Here is a 26,307-nt window from a genome sequence, read left to right as displayed (position 1 = left end):
TTCTATGTTTTCTCATCCAGTGGAGCATGTTGAAGGATAAAGAAGGACAGCCTTCATATCATGACATAAATATTTACTGTGCAGTATGTGCCATTATCATAATGCTAAATGCTGAGAACATAGTCCATGTACATATAAAACTTAAAATTTTTCCATCAGTTTTTAAGACATAATAAGTTCCTTTTATCTTGTTTTTTTCTAGCCTAATTCTGGTGAACTGGATCCTTTATATGTAGTAGAAGTACTTCTGCGCTGTAGCAAAGAAAGTTTGAAAAATTCAGCTACTGAGGCTGCAAAACCAGCTAAGCCTGATGAGAAAGGAGAGATGCAGGTTTGGACTTTATTTATCATCTTCAGATTTCAAGTACTTATTGAATTATTTCTAATCACTATATTTCCTGCATATGATTATAGTGAACATACTTGATGTCAAAATTGTAAGTTTTCAGAGTTTTTAAAGGTATATTAAAGCCATCTAAAATATCAAAAGGATGATTAATGAGATTTAAGCTCTCTGTTTCTGTATCAAATTGTGGTCAGGTAAACAAAGATGAAGTGAAAGATAAAGAGAATTTAATAATTTAAATTTTCACATGAAGCTGGATTTTACTGGGACTACTAAAGATGTTTTATCTTTTTTATGATCAAATAATTTTACAGTGTTACTTCATGTTTATTATATTCCTTTGAAATATGAAAGCAGTGTTTTAATAATTGAAAATTCCTTCATAAGTTTCCCTAGTTGGAACCATTTAATTTACATGTGCTTTTAACAAAATTTCAATTATAGTGTAGTTGACATACAATATTATTTTAGTGATTCGACATTTATGTATTTATATATATTAAGAAATGCTCACCATGAGGGCATCTGGGTGGCTCAGTTGGTTAAGTGCCTTGACTCTTGATTTCGGCTCGGGTCCTGATCTCAGGGTTCCTGAGATTCAGCCCTGTGTCTGGCTGCTTGGGATTCTCTTTCTCCTCTCTCTCTGTGCCTCCCCCACTTGCACTCACACACATGTGCACACTGTCTCAAAATAAATAAATAAACATTAAAAAAATGCTCACCGTGATAAGTGTGGCTACCATCTGCCAGCATATGAAGTTATTATGATATTATTGGCTCTATTTCCCATGCTGTGCTTTTCATCCCTGTGACTTATTTTCTACCTGGAAGTTTGTATCTGTTAATCCCCTTCACATGTTTCATCCATCACCTCACCTGCCTTCCCTCTCGCAACCACCAGTCTGTTTGTTCTCTGTATTTATAAGTTTGTTTTTGGCTTTTTGTTTATTACTTTTGTTTTTTAGATGTCACATATAAGTGAAATCATGTGGTATTTATCTTTGAGTTATTTCACTTAACATAATACCCTCTAGGTCCATCCATGTTGTTGCACATGACAAGATTTCTTTCTTTTTTATGCCTGTGTGTGTAAAACACACCTTTATCCATTCATCTGTTAATGGACAGTTAGATTGCTTCCATATCTTGCCTGTTGTATTTGTATATAATGCTGCAATAAACATAGAGGTACATATATCTTTTCAAATTAGTGTTTTCATTTTTTTTAGGGGTGATAACCAGAAGTGGGATTAATGGATCATATGATATTTCTGTTGCTAATTTTTTGACGAGCTGCCTGTTTTCCATAGTGGCCGTACCTATTTACATTCTCACCAACAGTTCACAAGGGGTCCCTTTTCTCCGCATCCTCACCAGCAGTTAATTTCTTATCTTTGTGATACTAGTCGTTCTAACAGGTGTATGGTGGTATCTCATTGTGGCTTGGATTCTCATTTCCCTGATGATTAGTGATACTGAGCATCTTTTCATGTGTGTGTCAGCTATCTGAATGTCTTCTTTCGAATAATATCTATTCAGGTCCTCTGTCTAATTTTAATCAGATCTTGTGTGTGTGTTTGGTTGTATGAGTTCTTTAATTTTTTTTTTTTTTTTTTTTTTTGGATATTAACCTCTTAGTGGATATATCATTTGCAAATATTATCTTTTTCCTTCAAGTAGGTTGCCTTTTCATGTTGTGGATGGTTTCCTTTGCTGTGCAAAAGTTTTTTAGTCTGATGTAGACTCTGTTGTGTATTTTTGCTTGTGTTGCCCTTGCCTGAGGAGGCCAGTCCGAAAAGACATATTGCTAAGGCAATGTTTTCTTTGTTTTCTTTTAGGAGTATTATGGTTTTGGTTCTTATTTACATTTAGTTCTTTAATCCATTTTGAGTTTATTTTTTTCATATGGTATAGGAAAGTGGTCCAGTTTAATTCTTTTGCATGTGGCTGTCTAGTTTTGTCAGTACCATTTATTGCAGAGACTGTCTTTTCCACATTGTACATTCTTACCTCATTTTTCTTAGGTTAATTCACCATACAATGGGTTGGTTGGTTTCTTTCTTCCTTCCTTCCTTTCCTTTCCTTCCTTCCTTTCCTTCCTTCCTTTCCTTCCTTCCTTCCTTCCTTCCTTCCTTCCTTCTTTATGGGTTTATTTCTGGGCTCTCTTTTTTGTTCCATTGATCTGTTTTGGTGCCAGTACCATACTGTTTTGATTACTATAACTTTGTAGTATAGTTTGAAATCTGGAGTTGTGTTGAGTCTCAGCTTTGTTATCTTTCTCAGGATTACTTCGGTTGTTGGGCTTGTTGGGTTTTTGTGATTCTACACAAATTTTAGGATTGTGTGTTCTTTGAAAAATACTGTTGGTGTTTTGATAAGGATTGCATTCAGTCTGTAGATTTTTTGAGTGGTATGGCCATTTTAACAGTAGTAATTCTTCCAGTCCCTGAGTATGGGCTATCTTTTCCTTTTTTTGTGTCATCTTCAATTTCTTTCATTATTATCTTACAGTTTTCAAAGTACAGGACTTTCACCTCCTTGGGTAACTTTATTCCTAGGTATTTTATTCTTTTTGATGCAGTTGTAAATGGGATTATTTTCTTAATGTCTCTTTCTTACAGCTTGTTATCAATGTAGAGAAACATAACAGATAATTGTATATTGATCCTGCAATTCCATTAAATTTGTTTATTCTAACAATTTTTGGTGTTGTCTTTATGGTTTTCTGTATGTAATACCATGTCATTTGCAAACAGTGACAGTGTTACTTCTTTATTACCAATTTGGATGCCTTTTATTTCTTTTTCATGTCTGATTGCGGTGACTAGGATTTCTAGTACCATGTTGAATAAAAATGGCAACAGTAGTCATCCTTGCCTTCTTCTTAATCTTAGAGGATAAGTTTTCAGCTTTTTACCATTGAGAATGGTATTAGCTGTGGGTTTGTTATGTGTCCCATATTTTGTTGGGGTATGTTCCATCTGTACCTGTTTTGTGGAGAGTTTTTATCATGAACAGATGTTGAATTTTATTACAAGCTTTTCCTTTATGTGTGGAAATCATATGATTTTTATCTTTCCTTTTGTAAATGTGGTGTATCCTGTTGATTGATTTGTGGATATTGAACCATCCTTGCATCCCTGGAATAAATCCCACCTGAGCATGGTGAATGATACTTTAAATGTATTGTTGAAGTCAGTCTTTGTATTTGTGTTTTTTTTCCAGTTTTTCTTTCTAATGGAATTTTAGTTTCATACCATTGTGGTTGGAAAAGATGCTTGATATAATTTCAGGCTTAAATTCATTGAGACTTGTTTTGTGGCCTCACATGTAATCTGTCCTGGAAAGTGTTCCATGTGCACTTGAAAATTATGTGTATTATTCTGTCTTGTGGATGGTAAGTTTTGTATATATCTGTTTGTTTTATGCTGTCTAATGTGTTCTTCAGAGCGACTGTTTTCCTTACTGATTTTCTATCTGGGTGATCAGTCCATTGATGTAAATGTTCATGTCCCCTACTCTTACTTTATTACTGTCAATTTCTCCCAATGTGTTTCTGAATATTTGCTTTATAAGTTTAAGTGCTTCTCTGTTGGATGCACAGAAATTTACAATTGTCACATCCTCTTGTTAGATTGATCTCATTATTATATAATGTCTCTCTTTATCTCCTATTACACTTCTTGTTTTAAAATCTGTTTTGTCTTAGTGTTGCTACCCAGCTTTTTTTCCCCCACTTACATTTGCATGGAATGTCTTTTACCATCTCTTCACTTTTTAGTCTGTTTGTGTCTTTATGTCTGAAGGGAGTCTCTTGTAGGCAACACGTAGATGAATCTTGTTTTTTATCCTTTTAGTCAGTGTTTGTATCTTTTGTTTGAAGTGTTTATTCCATTTTCATTTTATTTTATTTTATTTTAGTCAGTGAGAGTAATTTTATTTTATTTATTCATTTCTTTTGTTTTAATTAGTGAGGCCCAGCTATAATTGTTGAGACCATGCTGGCAGGCAAGATACCAATTCTAGCTGCTGCTCACTAGTTATTTTGGCAGTAGTCACTTTGGGTGGACACAGGTTCTAGCTGAGGCTGCCTGGTGGGTATGGTATGGCATGAGCCACTTTGGGGGGAACTCCTGTCAGGGCAGGTGGGTTGGATGATCCACAGGGGAACACCAGAGCAGGTTGAGCAGTGCTAGAAGGTAAATGGAGAGTGTCAGAACTGGCTTCTGCAAGCATCAGGCCAGCTAGGCTACAGGAGGGGAAGAAAAATGGCACCTGGTAAGACTTTATTTCTCGAGAAAATTCCTACACTTCCAGCCCTTTTGGCACACACCCTAAAATTACTTAGTAGATCTCCTTCACTTAATAACTTGTATGTTTTTCAAACTGCTGCCTTCCTGTTGGGTCTCAAACTGAATGAGTACACTGGCACTTTAGGAGTGGATTCTAAGTTTCCTCTAGCCCTCCGACTCTCCCAGAGTGAAGTTTCCTTGATTTTCAAAGCCAGATGTTATAAGAGGGCTTTTCTTCCTGATGCACATCCCAGGGTAGGGGTACCTGATGTGGGATTTGATCCTTTCACTCCTCAGGTGGAACTGTGTGCTTGTGATATCACTCCTGTTTGTGGGTCACCATGCTGACAGAGTTGGTTCCCAACTGTGTCCCTGCCCCTTCTACTCTTCTCAGTATGGCCTTTTTTCTTTATCCTCATTGTGGAAGAGCTGTTATACGTCTTTGGTCCCTTTTCAGAATGAGCTGCACTGTAGTTAAGGTCTTGGTGTGTCCATAGGAGGAGGTGAGCTCAGGATCCTCTTGTTCTGCCATCTTCTCAAGCTCCTCAGTTTACCTGTGGTTTCAATTAATTGCAAAACATTCAGTTTGCCATATGAGATACCTGTATTTCTTGAATATCTCACCCCCCCCTTTTAATAATTAGGACAAAATTACTGCAGGTAAAACCTCAATACTGAGATTCCAAGTATGTATTTGAAGGCAGATATACTGGAATTTTGTTATTTTAAAACATTAAGTATGTGGTGTATTCCTAGGAATTTTAAGAAATGTCTTTGTGATGATATATGATATAATAACCTTTGATTTATCGAAATTAAAATCTGCCGTTGCAGCATCAGAGGATGCTGCTTTGGATCATTTCAAATGACAGTGAAATTTAGAATTGGCAGTATTGAAGGATATTATTCATTATTAAATGTTTTAGAGTGATAATTAAAAGTATAATTACTTCCGAATCCCACCTAACGTTTGGTTTCAATTCAATCTTATAATTTCATTGCTCAAACTTCAGCCCTATTATAACTTGTATGATTTTTTTTCCATAATGTGTATTTTACAGTTGACTGCTTAACTGTAAATGAGAGTAAAACTCCCACAATTTAGCTGATAGTCACTGTATTCAAAAGGACCTTTGAAGTTATTGCAGCTTGCAATGGCAAGCATGTGGCACACATGCCAACATTCTTTTTCTCTCCTGACAGACATCGATGAAAAGTCATGACATTCTTTCACTGAAGGTTTTGACTCTTTAAGATAATGATCTAATGACTAATTTCATTGGAGTTAGTATTTTAAGGAAAACTTACTTGTTGTCTATCTTGCTTCTGGCCCAGATTTTATTTAGCTTAGTCACTGTGCCCATTTTACTTAAAGATATTGAGAAGCTTTGTACTACATAATGATCATGATTTGTCTCATTTTAATGGTTTGTGCAGGGTAGATGCCCCTGGATCCTAGGCAACCTGCGTCTTTCCTTCTATAACATTTTTTAAACTGGGGTATAATTGAAGTATAATTTTTTTTTAAAGGTTAATTTTGAGAGAGCATGAGAGTGAGCGGGGGAGGGGAAGAGAGAATCCCAAGCAGGCTCTACACCGACAGGGGGCTCACTCAGTCTCTAGAACATGAAATCATGACCTGAGCCAAAATCAAGAACCTCACTGAATGAGTCACCCAATGCATAACATTTTTTAAAATTTTTATTTATTTTTAAGAGATGATGAGTGGGGGAGGAGCAGAGAGAGAGGAAGAGAGAATCCCAAGCAGGCTCTGTGCTGTCAGTCCAGAGTCTGACATGGGGCTTAAACTTAAGAACTGTGAGATTATGACCTGAGCTGATACAAGAGTCGGATGCTTAACCGTCTGAGCCACCAAGACACCCCAGCATATAACGTTTTTTCAGTTTATTTCCAGGAATTAAGTGGGGATGTATTAGTGTAAGTTATATATATAGTCTCTGACTTCAAGGGGTTTACAGCTTAATGGGGGGAACATTTTGTGCTCAAGTTAGTGAACATCAAAAATGTATCCTCCAACTGGAGTAGAGTGTGTTTGGTGGGGGGAAGTCAATAAAGGTTTTATAAAAGAAGTATTAAGAAAATGAACTGACCTGGGGCTCCTGGGTGGCTCAGTCAGTTAAGTGTCCAACTTAGGCTCACGTCATGATCTCACGGTTCATGGGTTCGAGCTCCACATTGGGCTCTGTGCTGACAGCTAAGAGCCTGGAGTCTCCTTTGGATTTGTGTCTACCTTTCTCTCTGCCCCTCCCTTGCTCGTGTTCGTGTGCTCGCTCGCTCGCTCCCTCTCTCTTTCTCAAAACTACATAGACATTTTAAAAAATATTAAAAAAAAAAAAAAAAGAAAACTGACTTGTAAGGATCTTTTCAGACAAGAATTGCTTTTCCAGCTGAGAAAGCAACATACACAGAGCATGAAACATGCCTTTTTAAAAAGAACTCTGAGTTCTATTGAATGATCATACTAGTAAAACAGAGAGAAGGACTATACCTTAAGACATAGTGTGTGTATATAATATTGTTCACTTCTGTAAATTAATATTTTGAATAGGAATCCTGGACACAGGATTCATAGACAATTTATAAGGAAATTTCATCTCTCAACTGCACTTACTGTGAACACTACTCTGGATAGGTTTAAACCAGATTTCCTTTGCATGAAATATGAGTAGGAAGTGGCATTTCCATAGTCATTTTTCTTTCTTTTAACTTGGAGTGTGTATGATACAAAATTAAGCTTTTTAAATGCTTCTTGGATTGCTGCAAGCTTTTGGTTAATTTCCAGAGTTCTTGAAGGAAAATTAGATCAAGGCACACATTTAGTTTTTATAAATCTAAAATTTAATAAAACATATTGGTTTAAATAACTTGGCCTGGACTTGATTAAAATGTAGTTAGTTCAAAAAATATCTTTTCTGGGGGTGCCCAGGTGGCTCAGTTGGTTAAACCTTCAACTTAGGCTCAGGTCATGATCTCATGGCTTGTGAGTTTGAATCCCACGTTGGGCTCTTTGCTGACAGCGTGAAACCTGGAGCCTGCTTCAGATTCTGTGTGTGTGTGTGTGTGTGTGTGTGTCTCTCTCTCTGCCCCTCCCCTGCTCATGCTCTGTCTCTTTCTCCTTCAAAAAAATAAATAAACACTAAAAAAAAAATACATGTATCTTTTCTGGATGAAAAATTCAAAAATTATATTTTAGGTAATGTCCTTGATTTGAAGAAATGAGATCATCTGAAACTTACTTAGGTTGTATTCACTTAAACTTACTGACTTCTGATGTTAGCTACCTTATCATTTGCTTATCTTTTTCCTTTTAAAAAATTTTAATTAGTTAATATACAGTGCAGTGTTGGTTTCAAAAGTAGAATTCAGTTATTCATCATTTCCATACAACACCCAATGCTTATCACAAGTGCCCTACTTAATACTCATCACCCAGTCTAGCCCATCTCACACCCACCTCCCTCTGTCAACTCTCATTTTATCCTCTATCATTAAAGAGTCTCTTGTGATTTGTGTCCCTTTCTTCTCTTTCCTCCAGCCTTCCCATATGTTCATCTGTTTTGTGTCTTAAATTCCACACATGAGTGAACTCATTATATCTTTCTCTGATACATTTATTTCTCTTAGCATAGTACATTCTACCCCCATCCATGTCGTTGCAGATGGCAAGATTTTATTCTTTTTGACGGCTGAGTAATATTCTATTGCATATGTATACCACATTTTCTTTATCCAATCATCAATGAACATTTGGACTCCCTCCATAGTCTGGCTATTGTTGATAATGTTGCTATAAACATTGGGTGCATGTACCCCTTCAAATCTGTATTTTTGTGTCCTTTGGGTAAATGCCTAATAGTGCAATTGCTGGATTGTAGGGTAGTTTTATTTTTAGTTTTTTGAGGAACCTCCAAAACACTGTTCTCCAGAGTAGCTGCACCAGTTTACATACCCACCAGCAGTGTAAGGGGATTCCCCTTTCGACGCATGCTGGCCAACACCTGTTGTTTCTTGTGTTGTTAATGTTAGCCATTCTCACAGGTTTGAGGTGGTATCTCATCATAGTTTTGATTTGTATTTCCCTGATGATGAGTGACATTGAGCATCTTTTCATGTGTCTGTAAGCCACCTGGATGTCTTCCTGGATGTTGTTGTTTTCTGACATTTTGAATAATGTACATACATGTCAGTGTTCTCTTTCGATTCAGACACTGCATCTGTTATTTGCAAGGGTCACAAATTGCTGGTTCAGTAACCAGTTCAGCCCTCGTAATGTCTTATTTAAACATGAAATTGACAACTTGAAAATAAAAATAATTATATTAAAATATTACAATCAAGTGAAAGCAGCCCCAAATCCACACTGAGGTAGGTAGGTAAGTAGGTAGGTAGGTAGGTAGGTAGGTAAAATATAGAAGGAACGAATATGTTAGAAAAGTCACCATTAGGCAACTACCAAATAACTAATCCATGGATCCTAAAACTAGTGAGTTGAAAGTTTAAATGAGGAATGGGATATTTACAAAGTAATGAATATCCCTATAAATTTCTTATTAATTGTAAAGGGAAAAGTAGTAAGTTTACATTAGAGAATGCCAGAGATAACCACTTGAATCAAGTCATAAAAATTAATATCACTAGTAATGTTGACCAGTAGACAGGAAGAACAAAAAACATCATTTCTGCCAAAAATTCATATCCTGAATTTCATGATTCATCATAATTAGACAAACCCAAATTCAGAGGCATTCATAAAATAATTAGTGTATTCAAAAATGTCAGTGTCCTGAGCAGCACACACACACACACACACACAAAAGAGAAACTGTTCCAGATTAAAGTAAAATAAAGAATTATCACAACTAAACATAATTTATCATCCTAATTTGGATACGTAGAGTGGTGGAAGAGAACAAGTGTGGTATAAAAGGCATTATTGGAGAAGTAGATGGAATATTAATATGCATTATAGATTAGATAATAATTGTTTCAACATTAAATTTCCCTCTTTTTAATATTTGTACTATGGATGTGGTATATGTGTGGGGAGAGAGAATGATAAAGCAAATGGGGCAAATGTGAATATTTGGTGAATCTGAATAAAGGTTTATGGGAACTCTTTGTTCTAGTAACTTTTCTAAAAACTTGAAATTATATAAAAATGTCAATTCCATAAAAACAAAGTAGGCAGTATTCTAGATTTAAAAAGGCTAAAGAGATCTGACAACTAAATGCAAGAAATGATCCTTGGCTGGATCTTAGATCCAAAAGTGGTGGTAGTATCAGGGTGCCTGGGTGGCTCAGTCAAGTTAAGTGTCCAACTCACTTTTGGCTCAGGTCATGATCTCTTGGTTTCATGAGTTCGAGCATTGTATCAGGCTCCACGCTAATCCTGCCAACTCTCCTTGTGATTTATTCTCTCTCTCTCTCTCTCTCTCTCTCTCTCTCTCTCTCAAAAAAATAAACTTAAAAAAAAAATAAAGCTGGTGGTAGTATCTATAAATGGCATTAGTGAGTCATTTGGGGAAATTTGAATATGAACTGTATATTAGATTCTATTATTAAATTTTTATGGTATAATGAGGTAATTCTTAGAAGATACATGATGAAGTATTTGCTGGTGAGGTGAAGTGACATGTTATCTGCAAATTAATTTTAAATGGTTAAAATAGGAAAAAGGAAGGCAGAAAGAAAAACACTCCCCCACCAAAATCCCAAAGTCTTAACTAGAAAGAGGAAAAGCACGTATGGCAAGCTGTTAACAGTTGGAAAGATCTAGTTGAGAAAATACAGTGGACAGTTTGTTGTATTATTATTTTAGTCACTTTTGAATAAGAAGTTGTAGTTGTCTGCTTTAAACAATACATACTTTCTCCATTTTTTCTTTCTTTTCTCTTTGGTATTTGAATATGATCTCTGTTCTTTTAGCTTTTACACTAAATAACATTTTTTAAAGGTGCTTATTAACTATTTTAAAACACTTTACATGCATTATTTCATTTAATTCTCACAACAGTTTAATGAGATAGATACAATTTCATCTCCATTTTTAAAATAGGAAGAATGAAGCCTAAAAAATTTGGACTTCCTCAAGGTCTCAAAACTAGCAGAAAACTGAATCAAAACCCAGGCAGTCTTGACTCTAGAAACTCTGCTCAACTGCTCTACCATTTTATTCAATAAAACACTATGAATATATTTGTTAACCAGCAAGCCAATGGCAGCTGTTTTTTTTTAGTAGCGATCAGAGTAAGGTAGCCATTGAGAATAATACACTGATGAATTTGGACCTTTAAAAGTGTTAACTTCTCAGTGTACAGACAACCTCTAAATTTAAAGTCAGTGTCCTTAAAGGAAGCAAAATGGTATACTTCATGGTGAGGAAAAGGTATCAGGAGAGAACATGAAAGAAAGTTTGAAGATAGGTGATTCTTGAATATTATGTCTAATGGAGTATACTGTTTTCTGTGGTTGAAATACTTTTTTTCATCTCTTCATTAAAACCTATCTAGTGGGGCGCCTGGGTGGCTCAGTCGGTTAAGCGTCCGACTTCGGCTCAGGTCACGATCTCGCGGTCCGTGAGTTCGAGCCCCGCGTCGGGCTCTGGGCTGAAGGCTCAGAGCCTGGAGCCTGCTTCCGATTCTGTGTCTCCCTCTCTCTCTGCCCCTCCCCTGTTCATGCTCTGTCTCTCTCTGTCTCAAAAAAAAATAAAATGTTAAAAAAAAAAAAAATTAAAAAAAAAAAACAAAACCTATCTAGAGCTTACATGAATCCTACTCACCCATAAACAGGAGTCTTTCCTTCCTGTGTAGTGCTATTATATTTTAAGATATTCAAACAGTGCCAATAATGAGTACATGCAAATAAATAAAGCATGGATTCTGTGTTGAGGGAATAACTAATTTTTAGGTACCATTTATTTACCTGTTATTTAGAAGTTTGAATTAGGTTTTACTTTTGAAATATAGTTTCTGGTAAGATATGTGCTTCTATAGTGATTATTACCTACTTAATCATATGTGCTACAAATTGTAAATACAGCTTCGTTTTAAGGATTCAAGCTAAATTTGGGAAATGGCAGAGTTTGAAAATGTGCAGTTTTAATTGTAGCATTCTGTAACTTTTTCTTGGTAGGTTGTTCCAGTTTTGGTGCACCTCCTGTCTGCTATCAGCAGTGTTAGGCTTTATATTCCTAAAGACCTTCGGCCAGTGGATAATAGACAGAGTGTTTTAAAGTCAATACAGGTACACGTATTAGTTTTATAAATTTAAATATAAATTTTATGTAAAGATAAATAGAATTTATAACAAGACAGCTTAAATGCTTTAAAATATATTGCTTTCTTTAAAAAAAAAAAAAAACAAAACTATAAACACTGCCAGTAGTAGAAGTTCGTGATTTTTGTATAGATTGTCCACTCCTTGAGTATACCAAAAGTGAGAAGTAAGGGAGAACCCAAAAAGGAAAACATAGCTACTGTTTTATGCAAAATGTTTTGCTTTATTTGTTGAGTAAAAATAACTAGACCACATTAAAAATTTTATGTATAAAAATCATGTGCCAGGACTTTTAACCATTTTTTAGTTTTATTTTCAATAAGAAAAATTATGACATTCTAGAAATCTATTTTCCAGTAGGGGAAGAAAATGGAATTTTGTTAGTTATTTGGTCAGCAAACATTTGGATTATCATTCACTGATCAGCAAAGGCTCTGTACTTGAATTTGAGAAAACAAACAGGATGCTTTCATTGTAGAGCAGGAACATTCAAGCTGTGGTCCTAGGCAGGCTTTCTGAGTTGAATAATTGTCTTGACAGTTTTATAGAATTTTTATGTGGATAAACTGTTTGTTGTTGTTGTTTTATCCCTAACTCACCAAATTCTATTTTACCTTTAAGGCCTATCCCAAGACCTTGAAAGTCTCCCAGGGCAGTACCAGCCTACAGTGAGCTGTCCCTTCTCTGAACTCAGATGCTCTTATATTTAACAGTTAAATCATGTAAAAAAAAAAAAAAAAAGAAAAAAGAAAAAAGAAAAGACCCCAAAACACAAAATTAATGACAGGAATCTGGACCCTTTAAAAAACTTATGTCTTTCGACTCAGTAGTACCCCACTCCCCTAGGAATCAGCCTCAAGGAAATAATGTGAAAACTGAAAACCATTTACACCTGGGTTGTTTAATATAGGATTATTTATGACAGTGAAAGGTTACAACAACCTAAATGTACAATAATGTGTTTATCAATAAGTTGTACCACACTTAGAACTATTCAGCTCTAAATACTAAAATTATTAATAAATTTAACACATCCCTGTTTCGGTATATCATGGTATGATTCAAAAGGAGGTTTCAAAACCAAATGCAACGGAAAAGTGCAATCCAGTTTAAGTGCATTTTTCAATGTGTTTGTGCCCAGAAATACATAGAAGGAAATATTTATTTAGTCTTAAATAATTTTGTCTATAAATTTTTTGTTTCAGGAAGTTCAGAAACGTTTTCCTGATGGTGTTCCCTTATTAGATCCTATTGATGATATGGGCATTCAAGATCAAGGGCTGAAAAAAGTCATCCAGAAAGTAGAGGCTTTTGAACATAGAATGTATTCTCATCCACTTCACAATGATCCAAATTTGGAAACAGTGTATACTCTTTGTGAAAAAAAAGCACAGGTATGGCAGAAACTTAGTTTGTATCATAAAATTCTATATATTTTACTAAATAGATGATTATGTGTTTTCTATTTTCTTTTCCTATTGGTTTCATCAGCTAACACAGGGAAATATCTCCTTATCTTTTGAGGAGACCATCACCTCTTATCACCAAGACAAGATGAAGATCATTTTGTTATAATTTGGTATTTGGTGGTTTTTCTTAAGTTTTTTTAAATGTAATATAATTCATGTATAGTAATATTTACCCTTTTAAAGCATACATTTCAGGGGCGCCTGGATGGCTCGGTCGGTTGGGCGTCTGACTTCGGCTCAGGTCATGATCTCACGGTCTGTGAGTTCGAGCGCCGCGTCGGGCTCTGTGCTGACCGCTCAGAGCCTGGAGCCTGTTTCAGATTCTGTGTCTCCCTCTCTCTCTACCCCTCCCCTGTTCATGCTCTGTCTCTCTCTGTCTCAAAAATAAATAAACGTTAAAAAAAACTAAAAAAATAAATAAAGCATACATTTCAGTGGTTTCTAGCATATTTACAGATAACTGCAACCATACCACTGTCACAATTCCAGAGCATTTCCATCATCCCCAAAAGAAACCTTATACTAATTAGCAGTCAACTCTATTTCTCCCATCTTGCAGCCCCTAGCAACTACAAATCTCCTTTCTGCCTCTGTCAATTTGCCTATCCTGGAGATTTCATATAAGTAAAATCCTACAGTATGTGGCCTTTTGTGTCTGCTTTCTCCACTTAGCATAATGTCTTCAAGGTTCATCCATGTGGTAGCCATGAATTAGTACTTTACCCCTTTTTATGGCTGAAAAATATTCCATTATATGCATATACCACATTTTGTTTAACATTTCAACAGATGATAGACATTTGGGGTTTTTCCACTTTTTGACTGTTTTGAGTAACCCTGCTACCAACTTTTATGTACGAGTTTTGTGTGAAGATATTTTCATTTCTCCTGTGTGGAATTAGGTAGAATTGCTGGGTCATATAGTAAGTCTAGGCTTAACCTTTTGAGAAACTGCTGACTTTTTCCCCAAGTGGCTATACCACTTTACATGTATGTAAATGTACATACATACATTTACAGCAATTTATGAAAGCTCTTATTTCTCTGTGTTCTCACCAACACTTGTTATTGTCTGTGTTTTTGATTATAGCCTTCCTAGTGGTATGTAATAGCTCAGCTTTTAGGGTAATTAGCTGTAGTCTCTAACCAGAAAAGCTAGTTAATTTACAGATAATTAATTTAGGATGACCTAAAAGAGCAGAAGACTGTGATAAGTACTCAGAGGCATATAAAGCTTACCAGTTAGTAGAAGACAGCACCCTATTAAAGATATTTTTCCTCAATAAATTTTACTGAAATGTACTTTGGATATACTGAGTTAAATAAAATATTATTAGAATTAATTTCACTTTTTAAAATGTGGTTACTGGAGAATTTGCTTTTTCAGACAGTGCTACAAGAACATACTTGTACTGCCTCACAGATACATTATTCATTGTGAATAATGAATTTAGGAAAAGTTTTTTGAAGTGAAGACGTTCCTTTCCACTGTATACTTCTCTTCAACTAGAATCTTCTGTACTCTAGAAATGTTCCATCCGCCTTCAAACTTACAGCTCCTTGCTGTTAAGCCTTTTCAGCTTTTAATCGCATGCCACTTTTATCACATTAGTCTTCCTGTTACACAAACTATTATTTTAAACTCTTTAGGATCAGGCATTTCATTTTAGCTTTCTTGTACTCTCCTCTATCCCAAGTGATCTCTTTATAAAATAGATACCTAGTATTTATTGAACAAGTGTGTGAGTGGAAACTTCTTGGCTTAACAGAGTAGTATGTTTAGTTCACAGTTTTACAACACTCTTTCTAGCTTTCTGTGAACTAACATAATGGGGCCCTGGGCTGCGGTGGGGCACAGCAGCTGTGTTCTTGGTGGACGTGTAGTGCACCATGCTCTGATCCACCATGAAGGTACTGCTCAAGATGAGGAAACTGAGAAACCAAAAGTGTTAGTAACTTCTACAAGGATACCCATGATCCTGGCCTGTTCATCTCTCCTTGGGACCATTGCATCAGCAACCTACCTTCTTACATTTACTTTCTCTGTTTCCACCAGAGAGTCACCCTTAGCAATTCCACAACACAAAAACAAAGAGACTTGAGCTTGGTTTAATAATGACTGGAAAACGTCCACAAAGAAAACGGTGTGAAGCCACAGAGAGTGGTGTTACCTGAGCTGTTCTGACATAAAGGAAAAAGGCCTTAGTGTCTGGCTAAGGGACTGACTAAATAATCTTGTTGTGAAAACTCAACAGTACGTGGAAAAATGCTTACACAAGAGCATTAAATGTAAAAAGTTGGATCTGAAATTGATGTGGACTATGATTATAATTTAGCAAAAATAAAAACATATACCAAAAAGACAAAAAGGGAAACCTTAAGTGGTTGTTTGGGCAGTGAGATTATAGCAGTGTTTTTTTCTTCCTGTTTTTTGCTCCCTAATTGTCTGTAATGTGCTTCTATAACATTTTATAATGAAAGAAAACTACAAAGAGTTAACAATTTAGGGAAGGAAAAACAAGTCTTTTTATGGCCTCCTACTGACTGAAGGATAAATTTCACATCCCTTAACCCTGCCTAAGAAGACAAAAATCTGATCCCTCAGCTGTCATCATTTTAAGTGCTCACATCTGACCAAGTTTTCCTGCTTCTAGGAATTGAGACTCCAAGGTGAGGTAGTACAAGTATGTTCTTGTAGCACGGTCTGAAAAAGCAAATTCTCCAGTAACCACATTTTAAAAAGTGAAATTAATTCTAATAATATTTTATTTAACTCAGTATATCCAAAGTACATTTCAGTAAAATTTATTGAGGAAAAAAATCTTTAATAGGGGGCTGTCTTCTAACTGGTAAGCTTTATATGCCTCTGAGTACTTATCACTCTTCTCTTTTAGGTCATCCTAAAGAGGACATCCTCTTTCAAAGACACTGTAGAAAACAACTTTTTTTAATATAATAGACCTGATGAGTTATGCTAGTATAGCTATGCTAGTTATACAGAAAATTGTCCAGCATAGAAAGCATTCTTTTTATCCTCATAGCATTATGACAACACATTTGTTCATAACAGTGTAGATAACCATTAAGAGATTGGATTCTGATGGCTGGCAGAGTGGTTTTGAATGCCATCTTTATTAATCACTAGCTCTGTGATTTTGACCAAATTACTTAGTAATCTCTGTCTCAGATTTTTATCTTTGTAAAATTTGTATTTAATATTAGTTACCTACCCTACATATTGCTCTAAGAATTAAATGAAGTAATGTAGCAGCACCTGGGTGGCTCAGTCAGTTAAGTGTCCAACTCTTGATTTCAGCTCAGATCATGATCTCATGGTTTGTGGGATCGAACCCTCCATGAGGCTCTGTGCTGACAGTGCAGAGCCTGCTTGAGATTCTCTCTCTCCCTCTCTCTCTGCCCCTCCTCCACTCGGCGCTCACTCTCTCTCAAATAAGCATTTTATTTTTTTTTTTAATTTTTTTTTTTTTTTAATTTTTTTTTTAACGTTTTTATTTATTTTTGAGACAGAGAGAGACAGAGCATGAACAGGGGAGGGTCAGAGAGAGGGAGACACAGAATCTGAAACAGGCTCCAGGCTCCGAGCTGTCAGCACAGAGCCCGATGCAGGGCTCGAACCCACGGACCGTGAGATCATGACCTGAGCCGAAGTCGGCCGCCTAACCGACTGAGCCACCCAGGCGCCCCTCAAATAAGCATTTTAAAAAAATAAAAATAAATTCAGGGCACCTGGGTGGCTCAGTCAGTTAAGCATCCAACTTTAGCTCAGGTCATGATCTCTCTCAATCTAGGAGTTCAAGCCCTGCGTCAGGTTCTGTGCTGACAGCTCAGAGCCTGGAGCCTGCTTCATATTCTGTGTCTCCCTCTCTCTGCCCCTCACCTCAAAATAATAAATAAACATTAAAAAATTTAAAAAAAATAAATAATGTAAAGCACTGAAAATAGGGTACATAGTTAGCTGTCAGTAAATATCCATTACTGACCACTGTTTTGCCTTTATCATTTCTGCTCCTCAACTGAGTCTTAATAAATCTGCAAAATTCCAGAATCTTTGAATTTTAACTTCTGTTCCCTAAAATTTTCTTTTTGCCAGTCTTTTTCTGAACTTGAAGCCCTAACCTTGGAATCCAGTATTGTCTTGCTCTTGTACTTTGATATTCTTGTCACAGTTTGAAAGTATGTAATATTTACTGATAAATAGAATTTTAAAACTCATCCACTCTGAAGGATGACCTAAAAATACATTTTCCTTTTAAAATATAGAATAAAGACCTGTTCTCTTTGCTAAAGCCATTTCCAGCTTTGGCAGTTTTATGATAGAATTAGAAGGCAAACAGAAAGGAACACCTTTCAGGACACATCATGGGGGAAATATTAGTAGCCAAGAAATAAGATTCATATATCTCCTCTTTGCTCTTCTCTAAACTACCCCCACATTTTCTAAGGATGAAAAGCTGGAGCTGATGCTGCTTTAGAAGCATGATTAATGGTCAAATCTTATCTTGGGAAAGCCTATTCTAATTTACCACTGACTTTTTCTACCTCCAGCAGGTTACCTTATCTAGCTGCTGGCTGTCCAACTCTCCTTCTAGACTTTTCTCCTTGCTCCTTATTTAAGCAAGAATCATACTCTGTTCCCCAACTTCTTAAACTTTATCAACTCCTATATCTCCCTAAGTTGCCTTACATTTTTCAAATGGATGTTTTATATTTCCATATATTTAACATTTCTACAAGTATTTAATAACTACAGATGTATTATTCCTTTTTTCTAATATCCTAGGTAAGTATCTAAGAAGTTCCAGGTATCCTTGTAAGGTATCTTTATGAAAGATTTTTTATTTCATTACATGAGTAAATTTCATTTTACTTTGTTTACTTTATTGAACTTTCTTTATACTTTCATATGCCTTAGATTGCAATAGATATTAAATCTGCAAAGCGAGAACTAAAGAAAGCAAGAACTGTCCTACAAATGGATGAGCTCAAATGCCGCAAACGTGTTTTAAGGAGGTTGGGATTTGCTACTTCTTCTGATGTCATAGAGATGAAAGGACGAGTGGCTTGTGAGATAAGCAGGTAAAACCTGGTTGTTCTAGAAAACTGATTTTAAAATGAGATAGTGTTTTTTTTTTTTTTTTAATGGGCACTTTTTTTGTTGTTTTTAATGTTTATTTTTGAGAGAGAGAGACAGAGTGCGAGTGGGGGAGGATCAGAGAGAGAGGGAGACACGGAATCCGAAGCAGGCTCCAGGCTCCAAGCTGTCAGCATAGAGCCCGACGCGGGGCTCAAACCCACAAAATGTGAGATAATGACCTGAGCTGAAGTTGGACTCTTAACTGACTGAGCCACCCAGGCACCTTAAATGGGCACTTTTTTTTTTTAAGTTCATTTATTTATTTTGAGAGAGAGAGGGAGGGAGAAATCTTAAGCAGGCTCTGTGCTGGCAAAGCATGCAGAGCCTGACATGGGGCTCAAACTCACAAGTTGTGAGATCGTGACCTGAGCTGAAACCAAGAGTCAGATACATTAACCAACTGAACAACCCAGGCGCCCCAGTAAATGCAGTTTTTGATGATGAAATTGAGAAATTAGAAAAGAATTAAATAGAGAAATTAGAAAAAGAATTTTAAAAATCTCATGGGGTGCCTGTGTGGCTCAGTCAGTTAAGTGTCCAATTATTGATTTCGACGAAGGTCATGATCTCATGGTTCCACACTGATAGTGTGGAGCCTGCTTGGGATTCTCTTTCTCCCTCTTTCCTGTCCCTCCCCTGCTCATGCTTTCTCTCTCTCTAAATAAATAAACAAACAAACATTAAAAAAATTTTCTTCCACCTACTAATTAAAAAAAATTTTTTTAATGTTTATTTTTGAGAGACAGAGCAGGAGCAGAGAGAGAGGGAGACAGAGAGTCCCGAGCAGGCTCCAGGCCCAAGCTTTCAGCACAAAGCCTGACTTGCAGCTTGAACGCACGAACTATGAGATCATGACCTGAGCTGAAGTCACTCAACCAACTCAGCCACCCAGGCGCCCCTCATTCTACTATTTAATACAAATGCAATTGGCATATTGATGTAATCCTTTTTTTCTTTTTGTTAATGCATTCTGGATTTTTACATAATTCTAATCTTAGTTTATACACAGTTTTGTGTACTGAATTCTTATTTACAATTATGGACATATTCCCACCTTAAACTTTAGTGTAATAACCATTTGCTTTTTATATATATTAGAGTTGTTATTAAAGTTTGGGGCTAACAATTAGGGAATTACAGCATAGCATATCATAGGCCACAGCATAAAACTGGATATAAGATATTATCTATCTTGGTGATCTTTTACCATATTACAAATGACCTTAAAACTAAATGACTTGAAACCATAGCAGTCATTTCATTGTCTCTGGTGGTTTCTGTGCGTCAGAAACTCAGGAAGGGCCTATTGAACGGTTCTGGTTCAAGGTCTCTATGTGATTTCCATTAGCCTGAAGATATATCTTGTTTTGTCCATGGTTTAACAACCATTATTCTCAATGAGTTCATGTTTTTGAAACAGTTACTTGTATATTCACCGTGGCTCTAATGGATGGAGCTGGAGAATTATAGGCCTTGTATATGGTTTCAGACGTTTCTGGGGCAGGCCTATTCATATTACTCTTATTGATCATTTAGTTCAGATGTTAAGAACTGGTGCCTATAGGAGCCAGCCAGGAGGAGACTGTGGTAAACCAGAACAATTCTTGGCCACCAAAAGGGGGCAGCAACAACCCAGCCCCAAATAGTTGTTATTATGGAATAATGTGTTATCAGATTTTTCAATTTAGAAAAGCCAAAAATCCAGATTTTTAGGTGAAATGAAATCCCTTGTTTTTTAAGTGTTCACAAGCTAATTCAGAATTTTTTAGTCACTGTCTGGGCCAAATATATCATTTGTTCAAGTTAGATTTGGCATGTCAGCATCTAGTTTTCCTTAAACCTACTTTCCTACTTTGTCGTTAAAGAATTGTAGGCACCTTAAGGTTAATAATTTACCCAGGAATAAAGCTTCACCATGACACTGGTCTACTAATTCATATGCCAAAAATAATGTTATTGGAATTATTTCTTTGTAATATTATATAGAATCTAACAACATAGAAATTAATTTCTCTTAAGTATCTATAGCTGGATTTAGTCTTGGGAGAATGGTATTGGTTATATTCTAAAACAGACTAGGTAGAGAGATAGAAGTAACACTATCACATATGAAAGTATGTTACCTTTCCCCCTGTATTTGCTTCTCCCTCTGGTTTCTGTCTTGCTGAATAAGACCCAGCCTCTGAAGAGAAAACTTGGGAGTCATTCTAGACTTCTCTTCCTTCTCTCTCTCTTCCCATCTTCTGGTTTCCTCCACATCTGTGCCCCTTTAACTGTTCCCACTGACTACTAGTGGGCCTTCATTATTTCTTGCTAGGGTACTACAGAAGCCCTCATTTTTGTTGCTTCCTATCTTGAGTGTCTATAACCCATCCTTTATACTGCTTTCAGAGTATTCTTTCCAAAGCACAAATCCTGTCATGTCAATCTTTTGATAAAAGTCTGTCAGTTATTCCCTAATGCTTTTAGAATAAATTCCATAATTTAGTGTTGTTGCCCTTCTTCTGTAGCCATATCCCACATATTTCTTTCTCTTAGCATGACCTTTTCCCTCGCTCCCACCTCAAATCCTGCTCATTCCTGCATATTTTTCCTAGATGTTATGAAACTTGCTATGAATGTCTCCAGTCTTATTTTGAGTTTCTCAATTTTCTTTTTACATAATTGCCTATATAACCTGTTAGATCACTCTCCTATGATCTAGTAATCTTTCCTGTCTGCTTTTGTAGGGTGTATATAGTAACATGTAGTTCCTTAAGTTGTCTTGCCTTATTTGTACTGTCCTCTTTGTTTGACTTAACTCTCCTTTTACCATCAGAAGCCCAAATATAGTTTTTATTTTTGAATAGTTAAAATTATTTATAAAGATTGATAGAGACTTTATCCTTTTTTAGAAGTCAAAGTAAAGTTTGTTTGTTTTTTTTAAATAGAGTTGAATACCGAGCGTGTCTGGATGGCTCAGTCATTAAGCATCCCCCTTTTGCTCAGGTCACCACATCAGGCCCTGTGCTGACAGCTCAGACTGGAGCCTGCCTAAGACTCTGTGTCTCCCTCTGTGTCTTACCCTCCCCTGCTTGCCCTCTGTCTCACTCTCTCTCAGAAATGAATAAACATTAAAAAAAATTTTTTTAATAAAAATAGAGTTAACACCCTCATGGTTACTGTTTTATAAATGTAAGAGACTTTATGGAACCTTGATTACAGAATTCTAGAAACACTGTCTTTGTAGTCTTTTGTAGCTTCCATTGAACACAGTTAAAAATTTATAATTTTTTGTTTTCTACCCATGATGGCAAGGAGAAAAAAAAGAAAGATATTTTCCAATTATTAGACAAATCATAAGACACAGTGATGATAGTGAAGTCATATAAGCAAAATCTTAGACTATAGGTAAATTCTCAAACTGAAGAATCAATAAGGGAATAATAGATCTCTAAGGACAGAAAGAAAAAGTTACGATTCCTATTTTACTTTTCTTTCGGTTCAAGAAGGAGTTATGTGATGTTTTGTACTAAGAACTTGGATCATCCCATTCTACTAGAAGGATTTATAACTGTCTTTCATCTTTTATGATTTGCTTGCTAAATTGTGTTTGATATGGTTTTTAAATGATCAAATACTGAAAACAGTGGTAAATATAAGGAAATTATCAAGAAAAAGTTGGAGAGAGAAAAAAAATTGGATTGATTATTCTAATCTTTTTTTTTTTTTTTTTTTTTTAACTGTTATTTATTTGGAGAGAGGGAGACACAGAATCCAAAGCAGGCTCCAGGCTCCAAGCCGTCAGCACAGAGCCCAACACGGGCCATGAGATCCTGACCTGAGCTGAAGTTGGACACTTACCTGATGAGCCACTCAGGCACCCCGATTATTCTAATCTGTATAATATAAACCTGAATATGAAAATGTTGTACAATAATTATGCAGCAAAGAGGATGGCCTTCCTCTCTTCAACAGAATTACAAGTTGTCAAAATTTTTAAAAATAGTGTATTTTGATGATCCAAAAGAGGAACCAAAAATAATAAGCTAGAACCTTTAAAGGAGATGTATTTAAAATCTGCTGTCAGTAGTATATTTTGATAATATTAAGTGCAGGAAAAAAACCAGACATGATGATGAGCTAGTACCTCTTGGGGATGTATTTGAAATTTGGAATTGCAGTGCACCTGGGTGGCTCAGTCGGTTAAGTGGCCGACTTCGGCTCAGGTCATGATCTCACTGTCCGTGAGTTTGAGCCCCGCGTCGGGCTCTGTGCTGACAGCTCAGAGCCTGGAGCCTATTTCAGATTCTATGTTTCCCTCTCTCTGACCCTCCCCCATTCATGCTCTGTCTCTTTCTGTCTCAAAAATAAATAAACATTAAAAAAAAAAAAGAAAAGAAATTTGGAATTGCGTATACTACATGGATATAGTCCAGATTTGTGGATGATAGTTGATGAACAGCAATTTGTAGCGTTTAAAGACCATTGCCCATCTGGGTTATACACATTCTCAACATTGGGAGACTGTGGAATAAAATGTGTGGCTACTATGGGTACATTCTAATTAAGATTTCTAATGAAGTTGTTTTTCATTATCCCTTTTTGTTATAAATTATTTGTTAAATAACTTAAAAACAATTAAATGGAACCCTGGACCCAGAGGAAAAATGGTGATGACTCTTTTTCCTGGTATGCTGAGAGTTAAGAAATAAAATTATTTCAGTAAATGTTTGCATTTTGGTGTTTGCTAGAATGGTATTTTTACATGAAATTCCCATTTTACATTTATTATTGATGTGTTAATAAATATAAGACCTGCCATTTTCTTAAATAAATCCTTGTCATCCTCGTTGATTACTTATCATGGTCAAATAATAGGCTTTATTTAAAAACTTGTTACATTTTGGGGCACCTGGCTCAGTTGGTTAAGCCTCGGACTCTAGATACTGGCTCTGGGCATGAGCTCATGGTTCGTGAAATTGAGCCCTGTGTCAGGCTCTGGGCTGATAGCTCGGAGCCTGCTTGGGATTCTCTCCCTCTCTCTCTCTCTCTCTCTCTCTCTCTCTCTGCCTCTCCCTCTCTCCCTCTCCCCCTTTCCCTCTCCCCTTCTCTCCCTCTCTCTCTCAAAATAAATATTTTAAGAAAACAACTTGTTACATTTTAACATGTATGTTAACATATGTGTGTTTTTATGTTATAACATTTGAAATTTATTCTCTTTTTTGTGGTGATCTAGTGCTGATGAACTCCTTCTAACTGAGATGATGTTTAATGGCCTTTTCAATGACCTGTCTGCAGAACAGGCAACGGCACTACTAAGCTGCTTCGTGTTTCAAGAGAATGTGAGTTAATAGATTTAATATACCTTATTTATTAATTCATATATCCTGTAACTTAGTGGTTATGGATATTTTTAATTATGAAACTATTTCCTGTTTACATGTGGGCAATGTTAATTAGAAATCAACACTACCTGGGGAGCCTGGGTGCCTGGGTCCACTAAGCATCCAACTTCAGCTCAGGTCATGCTGTCACAGTTTGTGTCTTTGAGCCCTGAATCAGGCTCTCTGCTGCCAGCGCAGAGCCCATTTCAGATCCTCTGTCCCCCCCCCCCCCTTTGCCCCTCCACTGCTCATTCTCTTTCCCTCTCTTTCAAAAATAAACATTAAAAGGAAAAAAAAGAATTTAATAAAAAAAAATTGCTACTCCAACACAAATATAGTAAGAGAAGTTGTAAATAATTAAATATGATTATCAGAAAGGAGAGTGAAATAGGATTTTATTTCTAGATAGTCATTAATCACATTCCAAGTTTTAAATTTGTTCTGTAACTCAGTGCATTGTTTGAAGTCTGGTCTAGTCAGATAGTCCTGGAAAGAAAGATGAATGAATGAAAATAAAGGGAGGCAAAAGAGTGAAAATGAAAGGGGAGGTTAAATTAATATCTCTCCTTCCAGTAATGGAGAACAACTTTGAAACAGCTGATCCTCCTAGAGGCTAAAATCTTCATAGGCAATGTTTGAGGTGGTGGCTCTAGGATTCTGATTGCTGGTTTAGCAAGAGCTCCCTTTTCAGCGGCTCTTAAAAATCAAAAACAAGTGCTAGATGGCATACCACAAGAACATGAACGAGTCTTGTACTTTATTCCAAAAGCCGATATGGTTTGGGTTTTGTTTTTGTTTTAATTTTTTTTATGTTTATTTTTGAGAGAGAGCAAGAGAGAGACAGAGACAGAGTGCAAGCGGGGGAGGGGCAGAGAGAAAGGGAGACACAGAATCCAAAGCAGCCTCCAGGCTTTGAGCTGTCAGCACAGAGCCCGACGCGGGGCTTGAACCTGTGAACCACGAGATCATGACCTGAGCTGAAGTTGGACGCTTAACTGACTGAACCACCCAGGGCCCCCCCGTATGATTTGTTTTAAAAAGTAAAATGTGTGTTTTACATTTCAAACTTTATTCATGGTGGATGAAGTGGACAAAATAAGACAAAGACATTTGCCTCCTAAGAATAATTTAATATTGATATCTAAATTTTTAGAAGACCTTTTACTATATACATTTAGTGCAACTTTCAAGTAAACTGTAGAAGACAAATTTTTTTTCCATTCTGCCATTGATCTGTTAATTATTTCCTTATTAAGCAGATCAAATACATTACTTGTTGACTTAAGTAGGTGCTTTTCTCTCAGCTCCCTAATTATTGATGAGAATTACAGCTGATGTGGCAATGATTACAAATAGGACAAAAATCCAGAAACAATTTATCTCCTCTGAGAGTGTCCACTATTCACCTGTGAAGCAATTTGCATATGAGGAACACATTACTTTACAAAATATTGTGTTTTACTCTCTTTTTACATTACATTAATTTCAAAGACAATTGTTAAAAGTATTTGTCAAATTCTCTTTGAAAAGACCTAAGTTAGGACCTGGATTGCTGCCCTTCTACCTGTGTCCAACTTTGTCTTAGAGCTGATTTTTTGCATTTGCTTTTTATTTCCTAATGTGGCACTATAAAAGTACTGTTTTCTGAGAGCCCAAGTATGTTTCCTCTTCAAAGGAGTTGGGCTTAAACTAAACCATAATTCTTAATTTGGGGAGAAGATGTCACTATAGGTGGTTAATTAAGATTTGTTCAGTGAAACCACACTGTATTATATGTAGTATCAGTTGTTGTGGTGGTGCCTTTCAATATGAAAATGAAAAATTACGCTAAAAGTCACATGGAATTGTTATAAATATGAACAAGTCTGCTTAATATGCTCACTTCTTTTTAGAAATGTGTTCTAAAACTGTGTCCCTACATTTTTTATATTAAAAGTAATTTAAAGACTAAATACAATCTTTATAATATAAATATCAACTGACTCTAAATATGTATTAAGCATCCCCTGTGTGCAGTGCCCAGACCTAGGCATTAAGGTACAGCAGTAATTTTTGCTTTCCTGATACTTATATGCTAGTAGATGAAGGTAAAGAAGAAAAAAAATACAGATTATGTCAAATGGTGATGAAGGTTTTAGAGGAAAGTGAAGCAGAGGAGGCAGACAGAAATCATGGGGATAGGATTACTCTTTTAAACAAGGTGATTAGTAAAGGCCTCACCAATGGAGTGAAATTTGAATTGAGACTTCAAAGAGAGATGAAGGAATAAATTGTGCATATATTTTATGGGAGAGCATTGGTGAAATGACACTTAGCTTGCTTACGTGAGGACCAGTGCCTTCTATTTATAATGACCAGAGAGGAAATGATCAGTAACTGTTAA

At 36.1% G+C, this 26,307-nt stretch overlaps 1 protein-coding gene across 1 annotated transcript in view; it reads left to right on the top strand.

The window, feature by feature from the left end:
- Positions 1–26,307, top strand: part of MTREX (Mtr4 exosome RNA helicase) — a 105,900-nt gene that overhangs the window by 67,693 nt on the left and 11,900 nt on the right. Inside the window, exons 19-23 of the mRNA XM_019414251.2 lie at positions 203–331; positions 11,791–11,901; positions 13,140–13,328; positions 18,337–18,500; positions 23,777–23,882. Coding sequence (XP_019269796.1) covers positions 203–331; positions 11,791–11,901; positions 13,140–13,328; positions 18,337–18,500; positions 23,777–23,882 — 699 coding nt within the window. The remainder of the gene's footprint in view (positions 1–202; positions 332–11,790; positions 11,902–13,139; positions 13,329–18,336; positions 18,501–23,776; positions 23,883–26,307) is intronic.

The sequence above is a fragment of the Panthera pardus genome, unplaced genomic scaffold, assembly GCF_024362965.1.
Source record: "Panthera pardus isolate Hobbes unplaced genomic scaffold, ASM2436296v1 HiC_scaffold_2, whole genome shotgun sequence".
Taxonomy (NCBI): Eukaryota; Metazoa; Chordata; class Mammalia; order Carnivora; family Felidae; genus Panthera; species Panthera pardus.
The sequence above is the reverse complement of the archived record's forward strand: the minus strand, read 5'-3'. Positions and strand labels throughout refer to the sequence as shown.